Here is a 14524-nt window from a genome sequence, read left to right on the forward strand (position 1 = left end):
AAAAGACGAATCAAAGAATAAAAACAGAAATTGATGAAAAACTAAAAAGTTGAATAAAAATAGGCTTTTATTTAATTGGAACAAAACATGGCCTCAATGGACCTCAGTGAGTCCACATCGATTCCCCTTTCCAAAATATCAGTACTGCAAAGCACCAAAATAAAAATAATTGAAGTAGTGTCAAATTCGACAATTGGATTCTCCCTCATAGATGCTGAATATTTTGTGTACTGTGGTTCCTAAAACCTTTCTGGCCACTTGCTAGTTAATGTAGGAAGTAGTGCGAACCACAAGATTTTTTTGTTTCTTTTGGAGTAATGGAGGGTGGTGAAATTGTACCAAATATTCGGGCAGTACCGTCACGTGGTACTCCGAATCACTTTACAATTGTACATTTCTATGGTGCATGTCTACCATTAAATGTATGGACCCCACAAAAATGTGTGATTGTAAAGTGGTCCGGAGTATCACGTGGCGATACTCCCGACGACTACTGAGTAATTACTCTGGAGGGTGTCCCAGGCCGTCATGCGCGCACACTTTAGACTAATCTCTATAGCCCATTCGACACCTTTTCACTGACTTACGCGTGGCGATGAAGTGGTTCCAAGAGTTGCTGGCAAAAAAAACCCGAGAAATTATATGAGAGCTGTCCCAAAGTTCCAGGCCCACCCCTTGAGGTTGTGAACCACAAGAAGTTTGATCATGTGATTCTCTTTTCTCATTCTCAACAAACAAACAAACAAACCTAGCTACCAGTAAGACATTGTGTGGTTGAAACCTACCAGCCTCTCATTCACATAAACCCTTTTGTCGTGTAATACCATGCACGTTTATTTTGTCAGACATAACATAGGAATTGGTCATCGTGGGCTAATTTCATTTTTTCTATCGACATCGGTAAACTTGATTTTTGGTATCGTTAAACTTTTCGATGAGTTTTACACAATGAACGACATCGATCGTAAAAAATAAACTCAAAACGAGTCCAAAATGTCCAACACTAAGCCGGTTTAGCAACTTGGAAATATTTATAGACATTGAGAAGCTCGTTAATTTTCTTACCTTAGCTCGAGCTCAAGCCTTGCAAACTCATGTTGTACTCTACGAAAAATCAGTGCTACTTGAGCTCAAATCACAATTGCTTCAATTAATTAAAAATATTGGTTTGAGATCGGTTAAATTGTTTAGCCAATCCACTTTTACACATTTCTAACATTTGTGAAGCTTTCAAGCAAAACTTTAAACACACGCTACTAAACCAGGTGTTGGCCTGATGGTCAATATCAGAAACTTGGGGGTTAGCTCTCTCTTTAAGTCTCAAAGTCGTTTTCTTTGGTCTAACCTCACGTTTAAGCGTGAAACTGCCATAGAAAAGACAGTAAAAACTAGTCTGAATCCGAAGCGTACACAAGTAATTAGCTTGAGACATCTTACATTACCAAAAGAAAACACTGGTTTAACTACGTGATTTGTTGGAAGGGAAGTAGATCGAGATTCCCTCCTGTTCAGGAAAAAAGAGATTCCTCTTTTTCACCGAAACAAACACCCCCTTAAAAAAGTATATAGACCCCCCAAAATTGCGTCACCTCATACGACCAACCAGGCAAAGCTTGCAGCCCAAGATGATTAAATTAAAGAAAGAAAAAGGAAAAAAGCTTGCAGTCCAAGACTCCAAGTCAACGAAATCAAGCTAGCTGTTGCGGGGGCCAATTATGGGTGCTTCCGGAGTATCACGTGACATTGGCCGTTATCCTTTCCGTAAATAAAACTTCCCGTAAATAAAAGATCGACATTTTCGAATGTGAGTCACGCTTTGTCTTTCGATCACCCAACAAAAGCTAACAATAACGTTTCAATTACATAATTTGTTGCTACGTAAATGATTGGAAGTATCACGTCTGCTACGTCACCTCTTGCTCTAAGACGTGTTGCCCAAAATCCCCGGAGAGGTCCAAACCCTATGTCTATATATACAAAGCACCTTACTCTAAATTCCATGTAGTTGTTGGCTCTCATTTGCATTACTATTTCATTCATTTTCCTGCCAAACAAAAACACAAATGTGTCCAACTGGAGCCACCACCCTCCGCCACTCCGCCGCCAAAGGCCCTGATTTCCGGCCAGCGTTCGAAGTCATCGACGCCGACCGTGACGGCAAAATAAGCAAGGACGATCTACGGGCATTCTACGCTGGGTTTTCGGGTACCGGGTCTTCGGACGATGACGATGTAATCGGGTCGATGATGTCGGTGGCGGATTCGAACGCGGACGGGTACGTGGAGTACGAAGAATTCGAGCAGGTTTTGGAGCAGAGGAGTAAAAATGGGTCTGGGTCGGGTGTGATGGAGGAGGTTTTCAGGGTTATGGATAGAGATGGGGATGGTCGGGTCGGACATGAGGATCTCCGGAGCTATTTTAAATGGGCCGGGTTTGGTGATGCTAGCGATGAGGATATCAAGGCCATGATTAAATTGGGAGGTGGTGATGAAAACCAGGGGGTCACTTTTGAGGGTCTTCTCAAGATTTTGGCTGTCTGATTAGTAAAATGATTATGATGATGATGATAAATTTTACTAGCATTTGGGTAAATTCAGATTTAGCTAATTCAGTTTGTGCTTGTTTCTTTTTTTTTGGTAGTAAATTCATATGAGACGATTACTGAATAAAGCTGCGATGTGTTCAGAATCGTCTAATGATTTTAAGTTCTTTTAGGAATTAATGGGAAAAAACAGAGAAGGGAGCATTGTCATGTTTGTTTCATCTTTGTTTGAAATAAAACTGAGTTAGTTGTTAAAGCTAGATTTTTTTCACCGGTCAAGAGCGTCCGGACCAACTTATCGATGACTTGTGCAATAACGATTCCCACAATCGATTATACTTCGTGACATGGAGCAGGGTATTAGGACCAAGAGTATGTCAAATCTTCAGATTCTTCACTACGGAGTATATTTTTCCAAAGCAAATTCGATTAAGAAAATTGAGATGTCTTATAGTAAAGGGCTTTTTAATAATCTTTTTGTCTAAGATTGTGAATGAGTTGTTTTGAGAGAGAAGCGAAGATATTTACTAGGATGATTTTATTATTAGAAAATAATAAAAAAAGGGAGTATTTCAATCGAGATAGTTCCCAACGTTCATTAGAGAGGGTGAGGCTTTATAAGAGAGAAGGCCTCATTTGTTTGTGATGTTGTGAGTGAGAGTTTCGCTTAGGATGTGATGTGAGCTAGGGAGTTAATTACTAATTAGAAGTGATTTCAGAGAAAACTACGAACGAGAGCATCCACGACGAGACAAGAGGGACCCTTGTTGTGGGAGGGGCAACCAAAGCCCTGACTATTCTGGTTTTACATCCAAGTGGTAGTGTCCGGGCCTTTAGCGATTGTTCTTGAAAATGGTCCCGTCAAGCTCAATCCTCGAAAATAGTTTATCCAGGATCTCTTTTACCAAAATTTTTACTTCTAGTTCTAGTTCTAGACAGAATTGAGAAGCTTATGGAAACCAAATTTTTACTTTTATCCAGGATTCCCATTCTTCAAGCAGAAGAATACCTAAAAATTTGGTAGAGAAACAAACTGCTCGAGCTTCTTGCCAAAATCATGCCACAAGCTACTTTGAAATAGTTCACTCTCCAAAAGCAAGCAAGCTGATCCACACCCTCGGGGAGGTACGCTATGCCCACATCTTGTTTAGATAAATAAACTTGCTTCTTGAGATTAAAAACAAATTATGATAATGCGAGTGCGTTATGCAGAACAAGTCGCGATGAAATTTATGGAAAGATTTGACGAGCACAAATATAGAACGAATCGTTGATGAAAAAATTTGGAATTTCAGATTCCTGACCCGAAGGGGCATAAAATGCTAGGGCCTAGGAATTGATACGCAGAAGTTATACAATGGTATTTTGATACATGTCAAGCTTGGTTTGGTTTTGTTTTTTTTTATTTTTATTTTTATGCGACCAAATGCTTGTTTAAAGCTGCTAAAATTCATTCCTTTACATTCTTTGTTTTCTGATTTGTTTGTCCATTTTTCATTTGATATCGATGCCAAATAGTAAGGTTAAATTTTGACCACATGATAGGAAAACAAGTTCTTCTAAACGACGTGGTTTAGAGGATGAGATGCTAACGGCGAGATGAATACTCGTTAGTTACCCAGCGTTCTTCTTCTTCTTTTTGGGTAAATAACCCAGCGTTTCTTCTTCTTTTGACAAGGCCTTCCTTCCAAATTGTATGAAAATTGATTTTATTCTCTCAAATGATACGACGGGGACGAGGTCTTCATTCTTCTCCCTCCCAATTCCTGATTTTCATTCAGAGATGTACGACGAAAACCTTCCATTTCCAGTTCGTCTCGCCAAATTTAGGGCTTATTTTGCTTCTTTTTCTTTTTGTAATTCATGAAGAAAAAGCTCCAAATCAACTCTGTCATGATCAAAATCAAATAGCAACAAAGTATCCCGTTTTGCAATGCATTTTGGGTCCTTGGAAGAAATGGGATTGCTGTGTGGAGCATATGGACGTAGGGGTTCAGTTGGATTGAATTGGATGAACTTGGCCCCAAAAAAAGGGCTGGGAACGGTGAAGAACATGAAGGTTGAAGGCGTTTTCTTTCTGTTATAGTACTTTTTATCCCTAAACGAGTGACGTTTTTTTTTGAGCAAGAAGCTTTTTATCCCTAAATGATAGTACGTTTTTTTTTTAGCAAGGAGAGGCTTTTGTCTACTGTTGAATCTCCTCATTAATGATGTGGTAGCTCCACAACAAAACCCTCACAAGATCCTCACAGGTAAATTCTCATGATCCGGATCTGTGATACACAGTTTCTGTCTCTTGAATAAGAGTTTCATGAGTTCTTGTATCTTCGCGAGACGAGTATAGTGCATAGCCACATTCAGAAATTTAGGCACTTATTGCAACTAACAAATTCATATCACAACTAAGGTTCCATTCTCTGATGACAGAATCACGGAGCCATAGTGCATAGAGTATACAAATAATATCACAATTCGGGTACCATTTACTCCTAGAAAACCTGTTAGCAGCAGGTTCCATATTTTTCACACTAACTCTATTTGGCCACTGTAGACGAGGGGCTTTATCGACTTGTAACGGACAGCATATAGATCACCAGGATCGAGGTCCACAGGATCCTCTACCCCGCTGCAAGATTGAGAGATTCCAATTTGTTAGCGAACAAATGTTAAGGAGAAAAACAGTAAGAAACCCGAAGAATATGATAGATTGCCTGTTATCAAGCTGGAGAGCTCCCAAGGATCCCTTGGTTCGACAGATTACATACGTGTCCAGCTGAGGTTCTGGGACTGTAATATGTCAAAATGGAAAAGTAAAGCAAATTGTCACCAAATACAAAGTGTTCAAACTATTAGTATAAACAACAGCCGAGAAAAAACTCAGGTCATGGCATGGCCCATTTTTGCCCTTTATTTAATTTTCAGTTATTAATGTCGTATTAACAACCTTTTCTTAGCAATATGGCCAAGTACAATAAAAAGGAAACTAACCCTTACTTGCTGTGAATTAGGAAACAAAGGTTGAGACATCCACAATTATCACCGACTCTAATAAGAAGTCAAAGAGCAAGGAAAGTAATTTCCATTGATTGGTTCCAATTACAGCTGTTCTCAAATACTTATACGGACCCTTAATTTAAGCAGGTGAATTGATGCTTCAAATACACTACTCAAATATTGACACAAACAGCTACTTTTATTCAGGACACAGCTTATAATGCAGCAAGTTTGCCACGGTGGCATAATTCTAGTAATCAAGGATATGTATAAATTATGTCTACTCCAGCACGTGCATGATGCAAGCTGCGCCTGATGCTTGACATATCCATTTTCATCCACAACAAGACAGCAAACTTTCAATTCACAGCTTGGATTAACAATTCAAGCCTCTTAGATAAACTCACAACTGCCACAAACTTAAGACAAGTTTATCTCCTGTTATTCGAACTTAAACAAAATACAGAATTCATGCACACTTTGCATAAACATGTAAACCACAAACCAAGATGGATACGAGGAGAAAGTAACTAACATCAATTTGTGCAAGATGAAAGCATTACCCATGTCATCCTCTTCACTTATAACAGATTGCTTTACGCTGGACTTATAACGGTCAGGCAATTTAGACAGAACGGACTTATCAAAATGATCTTCCAAATCTTCAATGCACCTGAGTGACAGAGACAAAAATAGACTGAGATATAGTTAAAATATCCATTTGGATTCCATGTTAAAAAAAAAGCAGTAGGAAAATAAAAAAAGCCTTCACCTTTGGGCAAATTTCTGCTCCTGTTCTGAAAGCCGATTCCACAGCTCAGTATTTTTATGGATGTGAAACATGTATTTCTCAATCTGTAATGAAAAAGACAATTGCTAAAACAACACGCAATATTCAAATAGATATCAATTGGTAAAGTGGGATCTACTGATGCAGCTTTCTTTGTGGATTGTTTCAATGTTTAATATGTCCATTTGAAAGGACAGATATATCAACACTGTGGAAAGCAAGTAAAAAATTCAGGCAAGCCATAAAGCAAATGAAAGAGTTCAGTCATGGTCACCTTCTGCAGACGAGTACGAAGATACGATCTCAACAGATAGAGTGTCCTGTCCATGTCCATTTGGTTCAGTGATACAATAAGTGGATCACTACCACTTGCCACCAAATCTTCCACATTTCCTTCCTAAGTATAAGCACCAAAATTGCCATAAGAAACATAATTTACACCAAACAGCTCACAAACCAACTCAAGGGTACAGAATCCTGAAACATTGTGTCTTGCTTGAGGGTTGTTCCAGTCAGAGACTACCCCATGCTGGATTATTATAGGTTGTTCCATTATCTAGAAGACAACAAATTAACAAATCATTCTATGGTACTGCCCATGCAACTTACAGCAGATTTACATCAGAGAAGGAAAAACTACTTTGATGTATGGTTGACTGGTTGTTAGTCCTTGCCATTTCATACAACGAGAATCTATACACACATCCAAGAGGCAAACTAGATGATGGTGGCAAACCATCAAACAGAGTCACAGAAAAAAAGGAAAACCCATAAATTAAGCCTAAGAACACCAAAAAATCTAGTGGCGACAAATCTTATGGGCGTGAGACAAAAGGTGGCTCACATAATGTATATTGCAACAACTCATCAACCAAAGTACCATGTAACCAATTGAGAAGTCGTTTAAGCCAAACACACTCCTGTGTAGCCATAGTTGCTGCAGCATACTCTGCTTCTGTGCTAGAAAGAGCAACATTTGGCTGCTTCTTACGTTTGGTCACATGGTACTCAACTACTCATGGAGTACCCAATGACTAATCCTTCAGGAAGTAGTTGTGACTGCCAATTGTCTTCTTGTTAAAACAATAGCTTAAAGCCTGATATTTGGTGCCGCAACCCCCACAAACAAAGGCCACGGCATGAAGAAACACGCCCAAATTGTTTGATTCCTTCTTCCTAAATGGGGACTCCTTGGGTACCTCATATCTAAGTCGTTCAATTACACCATGTATTTTGAGCTTCAAAACAAGTCATTCGCCCCTCATGTCGTATACTACAAGGCCTCGTTTGATGCCGGTTGTAGTTTCTAAGGAATTCGTAGTATGGGGTATTGAGATTGGGATTGGTAGTCAAGAGGAATTAATAGTGAAGAGGTTTATAACCCTCCTTTGTTTGATTTGCTACGGACTAGGATAAAGGATTGGTCATAAAATGTTTGATTTGTGGGTTATATGGTAACAATGACAAAATTTCCATGTCGTTTCCCTACATCAATTACGGGAAAAATGAATGTCACTTACGTTCCGCAAAGCATATTTAACATCAATGTCCTTAATAAATTCGATACTTTTCTGGTGGTTGTAAAATTAACCCAGAAAATCAGACGGTGTCCCAATCTCTTGCAGGTCAAAATTTTCAGGAGCATGTTCTAAAACGGATTAAAAAACAATAAAATTAAAACATTGCAGATCCAGAGCTGCTTATAGACATAAACATATGTGCATAAACGGAGAGAGAGAGAGAGAGAGAGAGAGAGAGAGAGAGAGAGAGAGAGAGAGAGAGAGAGAGAGAGAGAGAGAGAGAGAGAGAGACCACCAACTGGATCTGTTCACGGGATCTCTGGACCAAACCGGCCTCGAATTGAAGGATCTCGGGAGCAGCCTTCTCGGTCCGCCAAGCCCGCTTCAAGAGCTCCGCATCATTGGTCGAACTCAACGATTCATGATCGTCCGCCGCCGCCGACCCGTCCCATGCTCCCGAATCCATCTGATTACTGCCTCTCGCCTTACGGAACCCTTGCTTCGCTCTTCAGCGTAACACCCTTGCCTGAGATGGTCGACAAAGGGAGGGCAAAAAATGGAAAATCAAAACTGAAAAAGGCGAGGGAAGATAGGCTGGGATGTGGAACAGAAGACAGATCTCTAGTTTTTGCGCGAAACTTAACACCGTTGGATTTCAAGATAACCTCGATGTTTGTACCAGTAAAGGGAGGAACGGTTGTGATGACGAGGTTGGACTCGCGCACAAACTGAACGACTAGTGATTGCCCTAAGAAATTACAGGAAATGTTTTTTTTTTAAAATAAAAAAATTAAAGCAAAAAGCTATAGAAAAAAAAAAAAACGACTAGTGATTGCCATAAGAAATTAGGAATTTTTTTAAAAAAAAATTAAAGGGAAAGCTAAAAAAAAGCTGACAATTAGAAATAAGCTCAAAATTAGGACTTTTAGCCAATTAATTTTTTACATGGGTCATAAATAAAATATTTTAAACAAAATAAGCGACTCCGATAATTTTTTTGAGACCTGAGACAGATCCCAAAGCAATATGTACGCAAGGTATGTTCACCTTTAATTTATATGTACTCTCAGCAAAGCTGCAAAAGGCACATAAAGAAAAATAAAATGTTTGTGTTCAAGGCCTGTACAAAATCAACTCTCTTTTGTTTTTTTCAAAATGAATTGGACCTAATTTATTTTGTTTGATTGAGTTATATTATGTACAATATACTCACAAATTTTAGTGAAGTTTCTTTTATTTTGGCTAGGTATGAACAATACTGACAGTATATATAAAAGAAAAATTAAATTATATATTAAAGAATATAAAATTTTAATGTATTTTTAAAGCCCAGAAGATCCGCTTAAACCACTTCAACTATAGGTGAAGCGCCCACATACACATACATGTATGTATATATATCTCCTCAGATAGACCATGCAAAATAGTGGCAGAGTTAAGATTTCAATTCGGAGGTGGCACCCAAAATACATATACTTAGTATCAAAATAAGCACACGTGTTCCACGATTAATTATTCATTAATTATACCCAAAAGATTACCCATTTTCATTAGCTAATCATCCCCCCGCATACTTAATATTCAAAAACTACACGTGTTCTAATTCGTACGTATTGGAGTACATCAAAAGTACATACTGTATTTTTTTTAAAGACTAATCATCCATCAACATACTTAATATGTGACATCCAAGGTGTTTAATTATGCTAATCATACTTGTTTAAGTATAAGTTAATCATAGATATTAAATTATGTGATTTTAAGTGCTTACGTGTCATTTATGTGCTATAAGATACAAACGAATTATGTTTAAATTATATGTCATGTATATGATTTATGTGTTATGAGTTAAATTTCCTAAGACAAAACATAGAGATTCATAAAACAAGGTTATGAGTCAATGTGAAAATATTTTTGGGTTCTTATTTGAAGAGAGTGTTATGTGAGGGTTCAATTGATAATTAAGCCACCCTTTTTCTAGATAAGTCCAGACCTAGGAGGAAGGAAAAAAATAACAGCCCCCACCCTCTCATTCCTTCCAACATCCTGTGTCTTTCATTCCTCTCAAGAAAAAAATCAAGAAGGCTCCCCATTTTCTACTTCTAGGGTTTTGGTTCTAGGGTTCAATCAAGTTTTTGGAGCACGATTCAATCTTAAATCCATCTCTCACACAAGTGTTTGAAGCTCTCTCAATCCATGGTTTAAACCTAAAAGAGGTAAATTTTTCTTGTAGTGAGTTTGAAAAGAAATCTGTCCAGAAATTTACTGGAATCTGTACCTTAAGCCACGAATTTTTAGACCTAGTATATCTATCTTCAAAAATTATGAAATTTTTATGGGATGTTCCTCAGTGAGTCTACAATGTTGTGTAAAAATTTGGGATTAATATTCCTTAAAAAGAAGTCTACAAAAATCTCGCACTAGACTGCACTCTGTTTTTCTGCTACTGCTGAATCTCTGTTTTAGCCTTCGATTTTTGGTGTGTTTGACCTAGTTTCTCATCACGTTATTTTCTGAAATTTTTATGTGAGGTACCCATATGTGTCTAGTGTATTGTGTCCAAAAATTAGAGTAAAAATCAAAGAGAATAATTTTAAACAATTCGTTTACTAAGCTGCGTTCTGTTTTTGACTGTGCTGAATTTTGCAGTTTCGTTCCTTGTTCTTCTAATTTGTAAGGGAAGTTATTGGCCACGTAAATTCTCAAGAAAATTTGACACCATGTGCATATAAGTCCCCTTTATGCGTTAAAATTTTAGAGACCTAGTTCATTGTGGTTTATCCTCAAGAATTATTGGAGCGGATCATGATTAATTTGTCATTTTTTTTAGGGAATCATGCATGTGCATCATCTTACGAGTTCTTTGTGTAAATGATGAGTGTTCATATACAATATGTAGGATTCGGTGAACAAGAGAAGGATATAAGGGACACAAGTTGATGTTTACTTGAAGTGCAAAGGAATGTGAGTAACCTCATACTTTGAATTGGGAAATTTTATAAACTTTTCTTTTCTATGAAGTGTGACTTGATTTTCTAAGTTATGAAGTGATATGTCTAAGTGTTTTGAGTGCTATGTTATAATGAAAATGTTCATTAAAGTATTTCCTAAGATGTTCGAAGTATGTATGTTACAAGTTTTGTTTTACGAAGTATGTATGTCTTGCCCTTGCTTTACCGTATGTGCCCGCTGGTGGGTTCCATAATAGCCAGCATTATGTGTCACGACCCTAGCCCGCCCCTAAAGGCTCTAGTCACAACAAAGCGCTAGTGATTCAATCACTAAGGCCATTTCAAAGTTAAACATCTTATTAGCAAATGACTAAAAGGGACACAAGTACGAATAGCGGAAGCAAAACCCCATTTGATTTACATACGCCAAAATTAGAAGTCTTCACAAGCATCTCTACATTGCAAACCACCCAGAGCTGTGCATATTTACATACAAAAATGCTCACCAAAAACAACTCCCTATCTACAGGCCAACATCTACTTAGCGCGACCAAAAGAAGAGTTGCAAGTCACCACTCTACGTCCCGTTGCCTGAAAGGTGGGAAAATTCATAAGCCAAAGCTCGTATGAATGATTAATGCGCAATTCACATGCTTTCCATGGACAATGATAAAACCATTTAAAATCGAATCACATTTCATAGCAACATAGCATAGTAATGCACATCCTCTAATCATTTCATGTCTACCAGGCATCCCCGGTAGTGGATAAGTTAAAACGTCTTTCGTTATCCGATTTAATAGCCATGTCTTGCTAGCCTTTTAGCACGTGTCCCCTAGCAAACTGGGACGTGGGAGGATGCCATTAATAGATATAGAACATGTCCACTTTTCATTGATATGCCATGGAGTTCATATCAAAGTATAAAACATCATTGAAGCGAAAAACTTATAACAAACCATGTGTTTTGGGTATTAATCACTCACCTCGTAGCCACGTGTCACCCGAACCTCCTAAGACAATTAGGCAACAAAACATGATTAGAGAATGTCAAACAAGCCTATTTTAAATGAACATAAGGTCCTAGCCTAAGAATATGAAATTAGATAGCTAGCCTTAAAAAATTAGTCATAGAATCTGCTGGTTCATAACCTTTAACCTAAAATCTGACTTTGCACAAGAATAAATAAGACACAATCTTCATGCATTTTTTTAGGTCTATGAGTCTAGTTTCATAATCAGAAATCGGATCGCAATTTCATCGCCCGAGCTCAAAATTATAGCTGTTCCCGTAAAGTGCGATGATGCTGTCAGCACTGCAGATACCACAACAGCAGGTCGGTTAACGAATTTTAACTTCTTCCACATTGTGAATTAGGTTCTGAAAATTTTACACAGTAAAGTAGACACATATAGGCATCTTCAGTAAAAATATCAAAAAATATTAAGGTCGGAAAGATGGTGAGAAAAATTCCTCAAGAACAAGGCAGATTCAATTCCGTTGGAGCTCTAAATAGCCTACCCACAAGCTATACGAATTTCTGAGGTAAAACCCTAAAATTCACATCAAAACCAACTCTAGAACTTCACAAAACATACTTAAACATGTAGATACAGTAGAGCTATTCTAGAAACATCAAATTCATGGATCAAAGTAAGATGTAAACATGAAATTCAAGGAATTCAATTAGGGTTCTTGAACTTCTTCAGGAGTTCTACCTAATTTAACTTGTGATTAAACTAAGACCCATAAAATTCATCACTTAGACATGGAATTCAAATACCCTAACATGTGATCAAGGAGGAGAAGCATAAATTACCAAGTCAAGTCTTCAATTCAAAGCCAACAGGTTTTTCCCTAATTTTCCCCTTCTTCTTCTCTTCACCGCTTCTCTTTCTCTCTCTGTCTCTTTACGTGTTTTTGATAAGAATAAGGGAAGACCGTAGTTTTGTTTTGCTAGGCTTAGAAAAATTATTAAGTGTGTGTGTGCCATATGCCAACTTATGCTCCAATTTCTTTTAGCTAGCAAATTAAACCCAATAACTCACATATTAATCCTAAAACAAATCACATAATTAACTTAAAACATAATTAAAGATTAGGGGTATTACATTATGTGCCTTTTTGGAGGGTTCTATAATATCCAATATGTGCCTTCCTGGAGGGTTCTATAATATCCAGGTATGTGCCCTTGCCGATGGGTACCAATAATCGGCCGGGATCCCGATATGTGTCAAGTATGTATGTGTGTGATAAGTTTAACGGTATTAGCTATGTAAATGTGTTTGAGTACCTTATGCTTTCATGTAAGATATCTTTTGTATTTCTTTTAAATGTTCGTAACTAGTGCGCTATATATGTATTGAATATTCAAAATCCAAATTAGAGTATGGGTTTTACTCACTGAGCTTTCAGCTGACGGTTTAATTACCAATTTCAGGTGATGAAGTACAATAGCTTATAGGTGCAATGTTTTGTGCAAGTTTGGGCTTCATGGAATCGTTTTGCATATAGAATGGAAGTAGAAAGAAGACTTGTATTTTTGGACGTGTTTGTACTTGTTTCCCTTATGATCAAGGGTGTATATATTTTTGCAAAGTGATGTACATAAGTTATGTATGTTATGGATGTTCATGCTAATGTAATTATGATATCATGAAAATTATCAATGTATGGATGCTCTAGACCAAATGGGTTGTGCTCATTTTGCTTAAACTTGTTTATGGTTACTTTGATTAATAGACCCCACAAATTTAAGTGAAGTTTTCTTAATTGCTTCCGCAAATGTTCAATTTTTTTATTTAGAGCACTTTATTCTGAGCCCATTTGGTTATGTAAGAAGGCCTTGTTGGCCGGTCACGGGCCGTGATTGCCTTATAAGGGGTCTAGAGATAGCGGGTCGTGACATAATATGCATGTATACCCAAAAAAATACACGTATTTTATAAAATAATGTTATTTAATTTTGTCAGACCCGAGGTGACCCTTGCCACTCCCCACTTATTGAATTAGGCGCCCCTACATGCAAAGCCTACTGATCTTCAACCTTCAATTATCCATTCAAAGATTTTGTTCTCTCTGCGCCCTCTTTTTTTTTTTTTGGTTGGTAAAAGACGATTCATTAAAAGAAATACTTCAGCGTTTACAATTCTAGGGTATGCAACCCCAATCAAATCTACATACAATAAAGTAGCAATACAACTAGGAGAATAAGGGTATATGCATGTGGAAATCTCCTACCGATACCGGAGCGTCATTGCCAACGCGTCTTCGCGCCCTCTCTTCCACTACTAGAAGAGCAAACCATTGTTTCGTTCCATATGCAATTGCTCTTGCACTGCATGTGACTTCCATGTCAACGGTAACTCTATTGGGTATTTTTGAGGCACCGTAAGCATATGCCTCAATCCCTGTAAAATTACGTGAATGTGTGGTTTTTTTGGAGAAATTAGAGCTACCACATTGATCGAGGTTCTCCAAAATCATTGAATAATTACTCCATATAAAGGATACGAATTACGAAATGGACGAGCAATTAATACAAGAAAAACAAAACTAAGCCATGGTCTTATTTTTCGAACATTTTTTATTACAGAGATGACCTACATGGCCAACATGGTTTACATTCATCCACCACGCAGACTAAACAAACCACACATACAACTGAGTACACTTCCTCTTATTTCATGCATGAAACTCAAACACTACATAGAGTTACACACTTTT

General features: G+C 37.6%; 2 protein-coding genes and 1 long non-coding RNA gene across 5 annotated transcripts; 2 read left to right on the forward strand and 1 right to left on the reverse strand.

Moving 5' to 3' along the window:
• The first annotated feature begins 1970 nt into the window (after nt 1-1970).
• Nucleotides 1971-2798, forward strand: LOC131323225 (calcium-binding protein CP1-like). Its single transcript, XM_058354917.1, has one exon. The coding sequence runs from the start codon at nt 2064-2066 to the stop codon at nt 2538-2540; it is 477 nt and encodes a 158-aa protein (XP_058210900.1). The 5' UTR covers nt 1971-2063; the 3' UTR covers nt 2541-2798.
• Nucleotides 2799-4898: 2100 nt separating this feature from the next.
• LOC131323275 (DNA replication complex GINS protein SLD5) lies at nt 4899-8536 on the reverse strand. Of its 3 annotated transcripts, none has more exons than XM_058354979.1 (6): nt 8139-8536; nt 6601-6723; nt 6309-6391; nt 6100-6209; nt 5254-5329; nt 4899-5168 (listed from the first exon to the last, which is right to left on the reverse strand). In XM_058354979.1, exons 1-6 carry the CDS (start codon nt 8310-8312, stop codon nt 5066-5068), a joined length of 669 nt encoding a protein of 222 aa, XP_058210962.1. In that variant the 5' UTR covers nt 8313-8536; the 3' UTR covers nt 4899-5065. The 3 variants fall into 3 exon arrangements, with proteins under 3 accessions (XP_058210962.1, XP_058210964.1, XP_058210963.1); XM_058354980.1 differs by having other exon boundaries at nt 5095-5168; nt 6072-6209; nt 8139-8464; XM_058354981.1 differs by lacking the exon at nt 6601-6723 and having other exon boundaries at nt 8139-8450.
• A 1323-nt stretch (nt 8537-9859) lies between these two features.
• On the forward strand, nt 9860-13502 carry LOC131322562 (uncharacterized). The gene is made up of 3 exons (XR_009198892.1): nt 9860-10062; nt 10746-10810; nt 13239-13502. It is a non-coding gene; the product is annotated as an uncharacterized LOC131322562 (long non-coding RNA).
• The last annotated feature ends 1022 nt before the right edge of the window (nt 13503-14524 follow it).

The sequence above is a fragment of the Rhododendron vialii genome, chromosome 4a (genome assembly GCF_030253575.1).
Source record: "Rhododendron vialii isolate Sample 1 chromosome 4a, ASM3025357v1".
Lineage (NCBI taxonomy): Eukaryota > Viridiplantae > Streptophyta > Magnoliopsida > Ericales > Ericaceae > Rhododendron > Rhododendron vialii.

What these genes read in the sequence shown, in the direction of transcription:
- LOC131323225 (XM_058354917.1), top strand. Translation starts at nt 2,064, where the DNA reads ATGTGTCCAACTGGAGCCACCACCCTCCGCCACTCCGCCGCCAAAGGC.
- LOC131323275 (XM_058354979.1), bottom strand. Translation starts at nt 8,312, where the DNA reads ATGGATTCGGGAGCATGGGACGGGTCGGCGGCGGCGGACGATCATGAA. An exon ending in TTCGTACTCGTCTGCAGAAG is followed by an intron (nt 6,392 to 6,600) that starts GTGACCATGACT and finishes TTTTCATTACAG; the next exon opens with ATTGAGAAATACATGTTTCA. An exon ending in AAGTGAAGAGGATGACATGG is followed by an intron (nt 5,330 to 6,099) that starts GTAATGCTTTCA and finishes GACATATTACAG; the next exon opens with TCCCAGAACCTCAGCTGGAC.